Below are 13,520 nucleotides of genomic sequence, written 5' to 3' on the forward strand. Positions count from 1 at the left end.
TCTCAATGCAGGCCTCAAGAGCCATCGGATTTTATCAAAAATATCTTGATTTGTGTTCTGAATATGAACGAAGGTCTTACAGGTGTGGAACGACATGAGGGTGAGTAATTAATGACAGAATTTTCATTTTTGTGTGAACTAACCCTTTAACAAGCACTTTTATATATATTTAAATGTTTTCAAAGCACACAAGGCCTACATAGCTTTCAAACAACACTTCAAACTGTCTAGGTATTTACACTACACAAGACCTACAGTATATAACCATGAGACATAAAACTAACCTTAAACTTTCAAAATGGGCTTTTTAAATACAACATTTAAAGTTTGTCATCTTCTTGCCTATTTTACAGACATTTTGTCAAACAACAGCTCTGGAGCCTGGAGTCATTTTCTATGTTTATGCAGCTCTATAAATGGATTTGTGAGGCCATTATTGTCTGATTAAGTCTCTTATAGTCTGTTGAAAGTGTCTAATTATTGCACCACAGCTCTCTCTGAGGGTCTCATCAATTAGGATGCAAACATCAACCAATTATTTAACGTGAATGATCAAACTTCTTATTTTTCAAACAAATATCATTACACCAGCTCTCAAAAAGACTAAGGTATTTTCTTCACAACAATAATGGCATAATAACCTACCTGATTGCACATCTATCTATCTATCTATCTATCTATCTATCTATCTAGCTCAGCGTAAATGAGTACACTCCCTTTGAAAAGTAACATTTTAAACAATATCTCAATGAACACAAAAACAATTTCCAATGTTGACAAGACTAAGTTTAATATAACATCTGTTTAACTTATAACATGAAAGTAAGGTTAATAATATAACTTAGAGAACAAAATGTTCAGTTTTACTCAAATTAGTGTGATGCAAAAATGAGTACACCCCACTGAAAGTCTCTGGAGCAAAGCTAAATTTTAGACTACAAATGTCTAATTTAACAAGAATTCAACCACAGGTGAGTCTAATTATTTATTACACAGGTGTCCAGCAGACAGTTGACTATAAAAGGGTGTTAAAACCCCTTCCCATTTCATGCAGTCAGCAATGGCACCACATGGAAGAGAAATGTCACAAGACCTGAGAAAGAAAATAATTTTTTTACACCAGAAAGGTGAAGGCTACAAGAAGATCAGTAAAGCTTTACTTATCAGTCAGAATACTGTAGCAAAAGTGGTACAAAAAATTGAAAAAAGAACTGCAACCATCTCACAGAGACGTCCAGGTCGTCCACAGAAGTTAACACCCTGACAGGAGCGTCTTCTGATGAGAAGGGTTGAAGAATATTGGCATGCAAGTACACTGCAGTTATCTAAAGAAGTAGAAAGCTAAACTGGGGTGACTATTTCCTGTGACGCAATATGGCATACACTGCAGAGGAATGGCATGCATGTGTGCTGTCCACAAAAGAAGCCTCTCCTAAAGCCCAGGCACAAAAAAGCCCATCTAGAGTTTGCCAGGGCCCATGCTGACAAAGATGAAGACTCCTGGGACTCTATACTCTGGAGTGATGAGACCAAGATAAATGTTTGGCTTCAAAACTGTATGGCATTGCAAAGGTGAGGAATACAAAGAAAAGTGCATGGTGCCTACAGTGAAACATGGTGGTGGCAGTGTCCTTATGTGGGGCTGCATGAGTGCTGCTGGTGTCGGGGAGCTGCATTTCATTGATGGCATCATAAATTCACAGATGTACTGCTCTATACTGAAAGAGAAGATGCTGCCATCACTCCATGCCCTTGGTCGTTGTGCACTTTTCTAACATGACAATGATCCTAAACACATATCTAAGGCCACTGTTGGATTTCTGAAGAAGAACAGGGTGAAAATGATTCAGTGGCTCCTGATCTGAACCCAATCGAACACCTATGGGGAATTCTGAAGAGACAAGTTGAGCATCACTCTCCATCCAGCATCCAGTCTCTAAAAGAGCTCATTCTTGAATGGAAAAAGATAGATGTTGCAAAATGTTGCCAACTTGTTCATTCCATGCCTAGAAGACTTGGTGCTGTCATTAAAAATCATGGAGGCCATACAAAGTACTAGATGTAGTAGTTTTTGTTGTGGGGTGTACTCATTTTTGCATCACCCTAATTTGAGTAAAACTGAAAAATGTGTAATCTAAGTTATATTATTAACCTTACTTTCATGTTATAAGTTAAACAGATGTTATATTAAACTTAGTCTTGTTGACATTTTGGGAATTGTTTTTGTGTTCATTGAGATATTGTTTAAAATGTTACTTTTCGAAGGGGGTGTACTCATCTATGCTGAGCACTGTATCCATCCATCCATCCTTATAATTTGTGATTTTAAAAAAATGGCTATTTATACTGCAATCTTTATAAAAAAAGATGGTAAAAATGACAGTAGAATGGGTAAAGTAAATCAGATCATTCATAGATAAAACATAGACTGTCACAGTCATTCAAATGATTAAATGTAGAAGCAGGTTTACCTCTGACAAAGGCTCATCCATGTATTTCTGCTGCCGATTAGCAGTTCCATTAGCGACAGCTATTTCAATGATACAGAGCCAGCCATTGTCAAGAGATGGCAATGCATATCTATAAGAGAGAGACAAAGAGGAGGGAATACAGATCAAGAATGAGAGAGTAAGACAGAAGCGGGGCATGAGAGGGAGGAAGGAAAATCTCAATAGATCATGCAGCATTCACAATAAATCCATTTAAGCATAAAAACTACACAAATTGGTGAGGGGAGTTCTGGGCTGCTACTAGGCCACTCCACTGAGGAAAAAAAGAAAAAAAAATCATTTCAAACTCCTTCACACAAAGCGAAAATATTCATCTTCCAGGCTTGTGTTCTGTATCCATCCTTTCCTATTTTACTACTCCAGCAACATATCTTCTCAATCATCTCAAAATGTCAAAAGACAGCTCCTCCCTGCTCACGGGCTGAAAAATAATCCATTTCAGGAACCTAAAGCAACAGTAAAAGCTGCTGAATGTTTCAGGAATCTCCCCCACAAAGCTTTCAACTGTGGCTTGACGTGATCCAACTGTTATTCAGCCAAAACATCACCGTCCTCACTGAAAACTACACGTAATTGGCATCCATACGCAAAAGTCATGGATTTTCTCGCTGTCCAATCAGCTCTTTCAGGCACTTGAATAACTTGAGACTTGCTTATTTGAGCATCAGCTTTTGATTTCAGTCCATGTTGGGTTTAGGGCAAGGGGGGGGAGAAAAAGTCCCCTCTCCTTTAATGACCAGATGCGAGCAATCAGGGCGATTGCCCTCATGCTAATTTGAAACAGCCTTGCAGGACACCTCCCTGAAGGCAATCAAAGCCCTACAACTTCAGGTAGCACTAATTACAACACTGGGGAAGTTATAAGAGTCGCTCTGCATACAGATTGACAAATTAATGCCCGATCGGGACTATGAGAAGGAAATTCAACATGACTGACAGCCTGCCGCTGAACCAGTATTGCTGATGAATCCTGAACATAAGGACATGAGCTGATTCGATTGTTCGCCAAGGCTCCTGCAACGACTTTAATATTCTGATATTAGTCCAAGTAGCGGGATGTTATGAGGTACTAATTATTTTAATCATGGGTCGATAATCACTTTAGGTGCATTGGACAGCTGTTTGCATTTATAGAGACTTCTCATCAGGTTCATTGTGTCCTATATGATATGATGATTTCAGCATTGGTAAATGCATGAGCATGCAGTAACCATATGCCCTTTTACAAAATCTTGATTTTGTTTTTGGTGTGTACTAGAATAAGTTTTCATGTTTAAATGTTCAAAAACACATTATTTTTCACATATTTAACATTTTTGCAGCACATCTCTTCCCAGTCTGTCAGTAACGCTTTGGGGTGCGTTTCCCGAAAGCATCGTTAGCCACCTACACTGTGTGCAGAATTATTAGGCAAGTTGATTTTTTGATCATATATTTTTTTTCCAAGCACATTTTACCAAATCCAAACCACATCAATCTTAATAACTACTATTAATTTTGTATTTAATCTTTTATAAGTGCTATGTAATTGTTCATGAAGGCTGGAAATGAAAAGCGCCTTATATTCAGGTGTGCAGAATTAATAGGCAGGTTTTCTTTTACAGATAAAATGAGCCCATTTTAATTTAACTCAGACAAAAGTCAAAATTATTAAATACCCATGAGAAGGATGCAATACTAATGCAATACCAGAAATTGTAAAGCTAAGGCATGACCATTGGACAGCAAAACGCTCATTGGGTCAGACAAAAACAGGTGGAGAAGAAAAGACACATGTTAACTGCAAAATAATTAAAAATTACGGTGAAGAATTAAATGTGAAAGCATCAAGAACCCTTTAGTCTCCAGCGCCACCATTTTCCAGAACTATAACCTACCTTGAGTCTCCAGAAGTGCAAGGTGTCAGGATCTCAGAGACTTAGGTTAGCTAAAGAATCCTAAAAAATGACTCCCAATTAATAAGAATCACAAGCTGAAGTGTTGTAAAATACATGAAGACTGTTTTTTATAGGCTAGACAGACAGATTGAGAGTGACTCTTGAAGGACCAGCACCACATCCTCTTGTACCACTGTATGAAGAATTCATCTTCCAGAATCTGGCAGTAAGTTTTGGAAGATCGTTTTTATTACATATCTGCAAGACTTTTCAGGATAGGAGATGGACTAAAAATGAACTCCCAAAACTCTTTCCAGATTCTGGAAGATGAATTCTTCAAACAGTGGTACAAGAGGATGTGGTGCTGGTCCTTCAAGAGCCACTCTCAATCTGTCTGTCAAACTTAATTTCAAAAATGATGTCATTTCTTAACCTCTTGTTGACCTTCTTAACACAAAAGATATATATTTTCAATACAACAGAAGACACTACAATATTGTCTCAACCAAAAAGTGTGAGATTTAACCAACGGCACGTTATTTTCAAGCAATATTGTGGGCAATTGTGTTTAAAACTAAACTCTTTCCCAGCTCACCGTGTCACTGTTTTCTTCTAGTTAAATGGCACCCACTGAGATCTACAGGGGTTTGTCCCTTTAAAGCATTACATCAAATGAACCACAGACAACAAAGAGAGAGAAAAAAAAAAACATTTCACAAACACTCACACTACATTTATGCTGGACAATACAAATATGATGTTAAAAAGGATTTAAATGTCACTTTATAAAGTGCGGCAGATGACACAATCTTAAATGGCTACATGCTACCAAATGGCAAAGACAGCTAATATTTCTCTAGGCGCAAATTAAAAAGATCTAAAGGAACATCTAGTGCAGTGCTGTGGCTGAGCATGTCTGTGATGATCTAACTGGGCACTGGTGTCATTCTTTCTGATGAGCTCTAGTGGACACGTGGATACAGTCCTGAGGGAACAGAATGAGCACACTGCTTATTTACAGAGAGAGAAAGGGCACAATTCCGTCATGTGGGAGTCTCAGTCAGATCTTATTATCCTTTTACTTTAATGGAAAACTTTTGTTTCTCAAAAAGCACAAAGTATATACACTACTGTTCAAAAGTTTTGGGTAGTAATATTGTTAAAATATTATTACAATTTATAAAAACGGTTTTCTATTTTTTCAATCGCTAACATACTTTTGTCCAATCTGTAGTCACATTTTCAAAGCTCTAAACACATATAGGACTCTTTGAATCGGATTTGTTCAGTGTGTATGAAGTACAACACAGAGGAGCAGAGATAAAATAATATCTGGTTAAGGGAGAGGAATAGATGGAGGAGGAGAGGAGAAGATGTATGGGCGAAAGAATGTGTGCTGGATTGTGCATCTCTATGATTTCCTCCCTTTCACATGTGGAACCTATGAAAGCTTATTTCTGCCATGAATAGAAAATAAAAAAAGGTAATTGTGACTTTTTATCTCACAATTCTGACTTTTTTCTCTCAATTCCTAGTTTATAACTCACAACTGCAAAATAAAAAATATTTTTGATAAAAAGTCACAATTACCTTTTATGCTTTTTTATTCTGTGGTGGAAAAACAGCTTTCATACAGTAATAACCAAAGACCATGTATGTTGAATTGATCAATGGCAGCAATTTCATGTTTTCATTTTAGTAAAAGCTTTATACTAAAACGACTCCACTACCACTGTTCCATAATTATAAAATATGTGGTCTGCATAGGGCACTAGCTACCAAGGGGACACCATCCCACCCTCTATGGGGGCAACATCAACACCACACACCCAACCCCAGAAAGAGATTTCAACCAAGGGGGCAACTGAAGTTCTGCACTTTTGACCAGTAGCTGCCCTGAGCAATTCTGTTACTTTCTTCTTATTCTTCTCTTTTTCTACTGTACATTCTATAAAATAATGACTCACTTCTGTTGCCAAGAATGCACACGTTCAACACTCAACCAAAAATGTGGAATGGCTTACATGCATTATACTTTTACTGCAGTAAAAGGAAACTGAATTTTAAAAACTATGGATTTCATATTTTCTGCAGGTAGAACCGAAACATGACAAGTAATGCAGTTTTCATAATGCCATCAACTGTAAGTATTTTGACAGTCATTGCACTTTGATTGACTATATGTTCATGTTGGATAGAAAACTAGTGCTATGTTTTGACAGAATGACTATTTTGAATCAAGTTTGCTGTTTTGACAGAGTTAGTATGTGTTGAAAAGGTTTTTAGCATTTTGAAATGTAGAGTTTTTGTTTATTTAACAAAATATGGTTTTGGGCAGAAAATGAACTATTTGGCTAAGTGTGTGATGTAGGTGTGTTGCTGTGTTAAGAGTTTAGAAAAAGTCATTTAAGTATCGGTAAATGCTTGTTAGCAATTGAAAAAAGTATTGTAAAATGTTTAAGTATTTCTTTACTGTATTTTTTTTTAACAATTTAATGCATCCTTTCTGAATAAAAGTATTAATTTTGAATTATAAAAAAAATCTATACCCTATACTTTAGAACAGTAGTGTATTCCAAATAAATGTTACAAAATACATGTTTTTTTCCTTACTACTGCTAAAAAAACATTTGAAAATTATTATATAAATCTATATATGTATATGTGTGTGTGCACATTTTTTTTCTCCTTTTTTCAAAAAATAAACTAAACTGTTCTGGGGAGATACTAATGACTCATTTTGCACTCAAGGGCATATGCAAATTGTGACACAAAACCCAAAAAAAGAAACAGCAAGGAAAACAGGACCGGAAGCAACCATTACATGTACAACAACTGACAAGGCATCAAGACAAACACAAGGGCTATATGCTATATATACACTGGGGCAAACAAGCTTAACAAGATAACAAGACAATCAAGGGGAAAAACTACACAGGACTACAGCATGGCACTCAAGACAGGAAGTAACACAAAAGTCCAGGGACAAACAATATAATTATTACTTTCCATCTGCGATTAGAAACGGCAAGTAACAAATCAATTTTGATATGTTCTGTCCAATTTTGCTAGTGGGGGGTCATTTTAAAAACATGACATAAATGACATAAATAAACTGTAAATCTTGATATGAGTGAATAATGTGACCAGCAATGTACACTAGCACAGCATAGTCCATAAAAATATGTCTCATCAAAATTTTATAACTTAAACACATTTTTCTTCTTCTTGTCATTTAGGCCCCAACCACACGAAGCCAGATCTTTCCCCATCCGATCTTTTTTTCCTCGTCTCAAGAAATATCTGCGTACACATGAAACCACTGAAACCGGCTCAAAATGATGTAATATACATGCCAGACCAGTATGTGGTGCTGTAATTCTGCCACAGAGATACACTAAAAACAGAGAATAAGATTTGGAGCATGCGCATAAACGCCTATCTGATACAAAATTTTTGCGTATACACCAAAACGCATCTCCGGGTGGATGGGGCCTTAGTTATCCTGTTAAATGACAGTTAAATCAGAAATGACAACCACAATGATAGGGTGTTGTGGGTGGTGGTTGCCATGGCATTGTCATGCTGCATGCAGTTTCTAATATTTGTCATATTGCCGTTTACTATGTTCCTCCACCTACAGGCCCCATTTACACTAGTGCGTTTCGTTTTAAAATGGTGTTTTAAAATAAAAACGATCCTCGTCTACACTGACGTTTCCACAGCGTTTCAGAAACGATCTCCTTCGACACTACACGGCCGAAAATGTATGTCACATGACCATTCAGGCACACTGGGCATGCACGTACAAGTGTAAACAGTTGCCTCTTGTGCATGTAGGTAGCTGCAGTATTAAAAAAATGCAGAGTTTAACTGCACAATGGCTGCTAAAAATTACAACAAATCCAGCAAAAATTGCAGTTCAGTCTCCATGTTATCGTTTACACGGTCGTCAAGGATATGCAGAGCGAACGCGGGCAGCCATGGCATTGTTTTCAAAAGTCTCTGTTTCGGTCCGTTTATACTGAAATACCACCCCGGCACCCCGTAGCAAAACTTAAAACTAAAACGCAGTAGTGTACACAGGGCCATAGAGTGCAACAACTGGGTTCCGGAAGTAAAAACTACATTAATTCTCCAAAGGGAAATTTCACCAATCAGAGAGTTGAAAAAAGCAACACACAGCAAAAGATCTTGGTAGCTCCACCCACTCCCATGAAGAACTGCAAATCGCAAATGGCGTAATCGAGTCGATCGAGTCGAAGTATTTACACTCTTAAAATACTTAAAGGTGCTGAAGAACATGTTTTCAAAAGATGTATTATAAGTCTTAAGTGTCCCCTGAATGTGTCTGTGAAGTTTCAACTCAAAATACCTCATAGTTTTTTTTTTAATTAATTTTTTTAACTGCCTATCATTATAAATGCGCCAATTCAGGGTACACGGCCCCTTTAAATCTCGTGTTCCACGCCCCAAGATCTTGCCTTAAACACCATAAACAAAGTTCACACAGCTAATTTAACCCCCAAAATGGATCTTTACAAAGTGTTCGTCATGCAGCATGTCTAATCGCGTTAGTATTTATTATATATATATATATATATATATATATATATATATATATATATATATATATACACACACACACATATATATAGTATATATATAAAATCAACATTTGTAAATTGTAGTTTTATGTTTTGCATCGTTTTTAACTTTATGCTGTTCACAATGCCTCATGTGATTGTAGAGGTAACTCTCTAAAGTTCTTTAGTACACAATCTTGTACCTTTGTCTTTTTGTCAGATTTTCAAATGCTTTTCAAAACAGTATTCTGATTCACCTCGTAGTAGGTCTTGGTTCATGCCTTATAACTCTTTAACAAAGACTTTTTTAAAATCCCTATGGGAAAAATGAATGGATTCAATAATTCCAGAACCAGCACAGCTGAAAAAGGGGGCGAGTGCTAATGCACTCTATACTGCTAAAAAGCCATATTTTAAAAAGATGTGTTTTTTACCTTTATATCTGACTAAAATTATTGGCTCACAGGGTTTACATTGGCTCACTCAGACCTGATGCAACATCATGACATCACACACACACACACAAACACACACAAGTGGTGCCGTTCAACAACAATGAAATCTAAGAGCTGAATATTATTGCAGTTCATGCCACAGTTCACTAATGGATGCTGGGAGACGTGGAGCATCGCAGGGCCTCTATTGCTCCAACTACAAAATATGTATAAAGTACTGGCAACAGATGGCAGTAAAACATCATGAAGCTGCAGCCCTGCAGTACACACGCACACACAACACGCATATACACACACTGCTGCTTCTTTATTAGTGGACGTGAAAACAAAGGCAGAAATTAGAGAGGACTTTTAGTTCGTGCCACATTGCAAGTCCAACAGGAACAGAAATAATAACAAGCGGCAATATGATGGGTGATAATCTCAGCACATAGAAACACCACCAACACAATTCTCTGTTGGCTCATGGATAATGTACAGATAAATATATGTTCATGCTAATTAAGGGCTGTTAAACAGGTCTACAATTCTTGCATTCATTCACACATCCACTTAGACCCGTTTTTACTGCTCCTCATCTGAATGAGAGCCATTAAGAGTCACAAATGCTGCCACTCATTGATCATTTTTATCACATTGTCCAAAACATATCAATAGCTCAAACTGACGGTGGCATCATAAGCAACCTAAGATGAACGTTGAATTGAAGAGCTTTGTTCCCACATGCCTGCTTTTTGAGAGCCACACTAACGCGTCAAAGGCCGGTGGCAGATAACATGGCTCCCTTGATCACCCCCACCGAGGGAGCCGATAAAGACAGGCGCAGCCCCTCAGACTCACTCAACCAGCTGCACTGACTTTCTTGCATTAAAGTGTCAACCCATTTTTTGCATAACAAGCTCACTCGAATAGGCTTCAGTTATTTTGGGCAGCCTGTGTTCTTAGTCATGTCTCCAGCTGATCTTCCAGACCCAAATTACAGGCGCGCCCTACGGCTTTGAGACGCTGCTCCAGATGAGGAGTCTGACTACTTTCCTGATTAAAAATAACAATGCTTACAGCCTGCCAGACACAAATATTACTCTCAGAAAATTGGTATATTTTCAAAGCATGCATGAAAGAAACATTTCAAGAGCAGCTGTATTGAAAATATGATGACAGTGAGTAGACTTTAAAAATCTCCAATCATTCCAATCCCCAATAGTATATATACAGTGGTGCTTGAAAGTTTGTGAACCCCTTGCAGAATCTGTGAAAATGTGTATAACAAAATAAGAGGGATCAAACAATATGCATGTTATTTTTTATTTAGTACTGTCCTGAGTAAGATATTTTACATATAGTCCACAAGAAAAAAAAAAAGCTGAATTTATAAAAACAACCCGCTCAAAAGTTTGTGAAACACTGATTCTTAATACTGTGTGTGGTTACCTGGACGATCTACGACCGTGTTTTTGTGAGTCGTTCCCTCGATTTATAAATCGTTCACACAATTTACTTATTCGTTCCCTTGATTTGCTAAATCGTGCACGATTTAGCAACTCGAGGGAATGAAATAGTAAATTTTGCACACAATTTAGCAACTCGAGGGAACGAAATAGTAAATCGTGCACATAATTTAGCAACTCTAGGGAACGAAATAGTAAATCATGCGCACGATTTAGTAAATCAAGGGAAAGACTTAGTAAAGTGTGCTCCGTATTTGTTTGCTGTATTTTTGTAATTCTGCTAGGTGCTACTATTGCAGAAACTAACAGATTTTACTATGAAAATAGTTCCAGTTTTGACTATTTTTTCCACTTGATTTAGTCTAGTTTTGTATTAAATGCAATGTGATTTTCAGTGATTGAGATATGGGAGCAACAGCACATTTTTCACCCAGGGCGAGCGATTCACAGACAGCTTTCCCTATGTGTGAAATCCCCCATATGCCAACAAACCAATGAGAATGCAGGACAATGATGACGATACATAACAGAGCGTAGCCGCCAAAGCTGTTGTGGATCCGCTATCCGGAAACCCTCTGTAACTGGCAGATTTGAAGAAAATTATCGTTGTTTGGCAAATAAATATATGACAGACAGTTACATACATATTATATGACAGACAGTTACATACATAGCTTATATAAACTGCATGTCCCTTGACATTAACTTTTTTGCCCACCAGCCACTGTGGCTAGTGGTTTTCCGAAGTTACTAGCCACTCAGCATTTTCACTGGCCACAACATCTTTTTAATAATATCTCATGATTCCAAAATCTCCACAATTTGGCAGCCAGTAGGCTATATTAGGGCTGCTGTAACTTTAAGACCTGACGCACGGACCCATTATATTATGCATGCACTTTGGGTGCGAGTACAAAATCTGCGGGAATAAGTAAAATTAAGCGCAATACGCGCAATCACACGCTGAAATTCAAGCCCTAACAATATTCTTTCGGAGCAAATGACATGAGTGAGTAAAGGGACGGCCAAAGTGGCTAGTAACAGTGACTGCACCTGCATTTGGCGGGTTGGAGGATGTTAATGTCAAGCCCTATATATATATATATATATATATATATATATATATATACAGTGGCAAGAAAAAGTATGTGAACCACTTGCAGAATATGTGAAAATGTGAATAATTTTAATAAAATAAGAGAGATCATACAAAATGCATGTTATTTTTTATTTAGTACTGTCCTGAGTAAGATATTTTACATAAAAGATGTTTGCATTTAGTTCACAAGAAAAAAAAAAAGCTGAATTTATTAAAATACTTAAGGTTCACATACTTATGAATGGGGTTATTTTAATAAATTCAGCTATTGTTTTGTCTTGTGAACTAAATGTAAACATCTTTTATGTAAAATATTTTACTCAGGACAGTACTAAATAAAAAAAAAACATGCATTTTGTATGATCCCTCTTATTTTATTAAAAATATTCACTTTTCACAGATTCTGCAAGTGGTTCACACACTGTGTGAAAAAGTGCTTGCCCCCCCTGTTAAAACATAATTTAACTGTGGTTTCTCTAGCCACACCCAGGCCTGATTACTACCACACCTGTTTGCAATCAAGAAATCACTTAAATAGGACCTGCCTGACAAAGTGAAGTAGACCAAAAGATCCTCAAAAGCTACACATCATGTTGAGATCCAAAGAAATTCAGGAACAAATGAGAAAGAAAGTAATTGAGATCTACCAGTCTGGAAAAGGTTATAAAGCCATTTCTAAAGCTTTGGAACTCCAGCGAACAGTGAGAGCCATTATCCACAAATGGCGAAAACATGGAACAGTGGTGAACCTTCTCAGGAGTGGCCGGCCGACCAAAATTACCCCAAGAGCGCAGCGACGACTCATCCAAGAGGTCACAAAAGACCCCACAACAACATCCAAAGAACTACAGGCCTCACTTGCCTCAGTTAAGGTCAGTGTTTATGACTCCACCATAAGAAAGAGACTGGGCAAAAATGGCCTGCATGGCAGAGTTCAAAGACGAAATCCACTGCTGAGCAAAAAGAACATAAAGGATCATCTCAGTTTTGCCAGAAAACATCTTGATGATCCCCAAGACTTTTGGGAAAATACTCTGTGGACTGACGAGACAAACCTTTTTGGAAGGTGTGTGTCCCATTACGTCTGGCGTAAAAGTAACACAGCATTTCAGAAAAAGAACATCATACCAACAATAAAATATGGTGGTGGTAGTGTGATGGGGCTGTTTTGCTGCTTCAGGATCCAGAAGACTTGCTGTGATAAATGGAACCATGAATTCTGCAGTCTACCAAAAAATCCTGAAGGACAATGTCCGGCAATCTGTTTGTGACCTCAAGATGAAGCGAACTTGGGTTCTGCAGCAGGACAGTGATCCAAAACACACCAGCAAGTCCACCTCTGAATGGCTGAAGAAAAACAAAATGAAGACTTTGGAGTGGCCTAGTCAAAGTCCTGACCTCAATCCTATTCAGATGCTGTAGCATGACCTTAAAAAGGCGGTTCATGCTCGAAAACCTCCAATGTGGCTGAATTACAACAATTCTGCAAAGATGAGTGGGCCAAATATCCTCCACAGCGCTGTAACAGACTCATTGCAAGTTATC

The 13,520-nt window shown here is 37.6% G+C and overlaps 1 protein-coding gene across 1 annotated transcript in view; it reads right to left on the reverse strand.

Moving 5' to 3' along the window:
• Positions 1-13,520, reverse strand: part of eys (eyes shut homolog) — a gene marked incomplete at its 5' end in the record, with an annotated part of 227,664 nt that overhangs the window by 34,573 nt on the left and 179,571 nt on the right. The window contains one exon of the mRNA XM_048203800.1: positions 2,472-2,580. Within this exon, the coding sequence (XP_048059757.1) occupies positions 2,472-2,580 (109 nt within the window). The remainder of the gene's footprint in view (positions 1-2,471; positions 2,581-13,520) is intronic.

The sequence above is a fragment of the Megalobrama amblycephala genome, linkage group LG10 (assembly GCF_018812025.1).
Source record: "Megalobrama amblycephala isolate DHTTF-2021 linkage group LG10, ASM1881202v1, whole genome shotgun sequence".
Taxonomy (NCBI): domain Eukaryota; kingdom Metazoa; phylum Chordata; class Actinopteri; order Cypriniformes; family Xenocyprididae; genus Megalobrama; species Megalobrama amblycephala.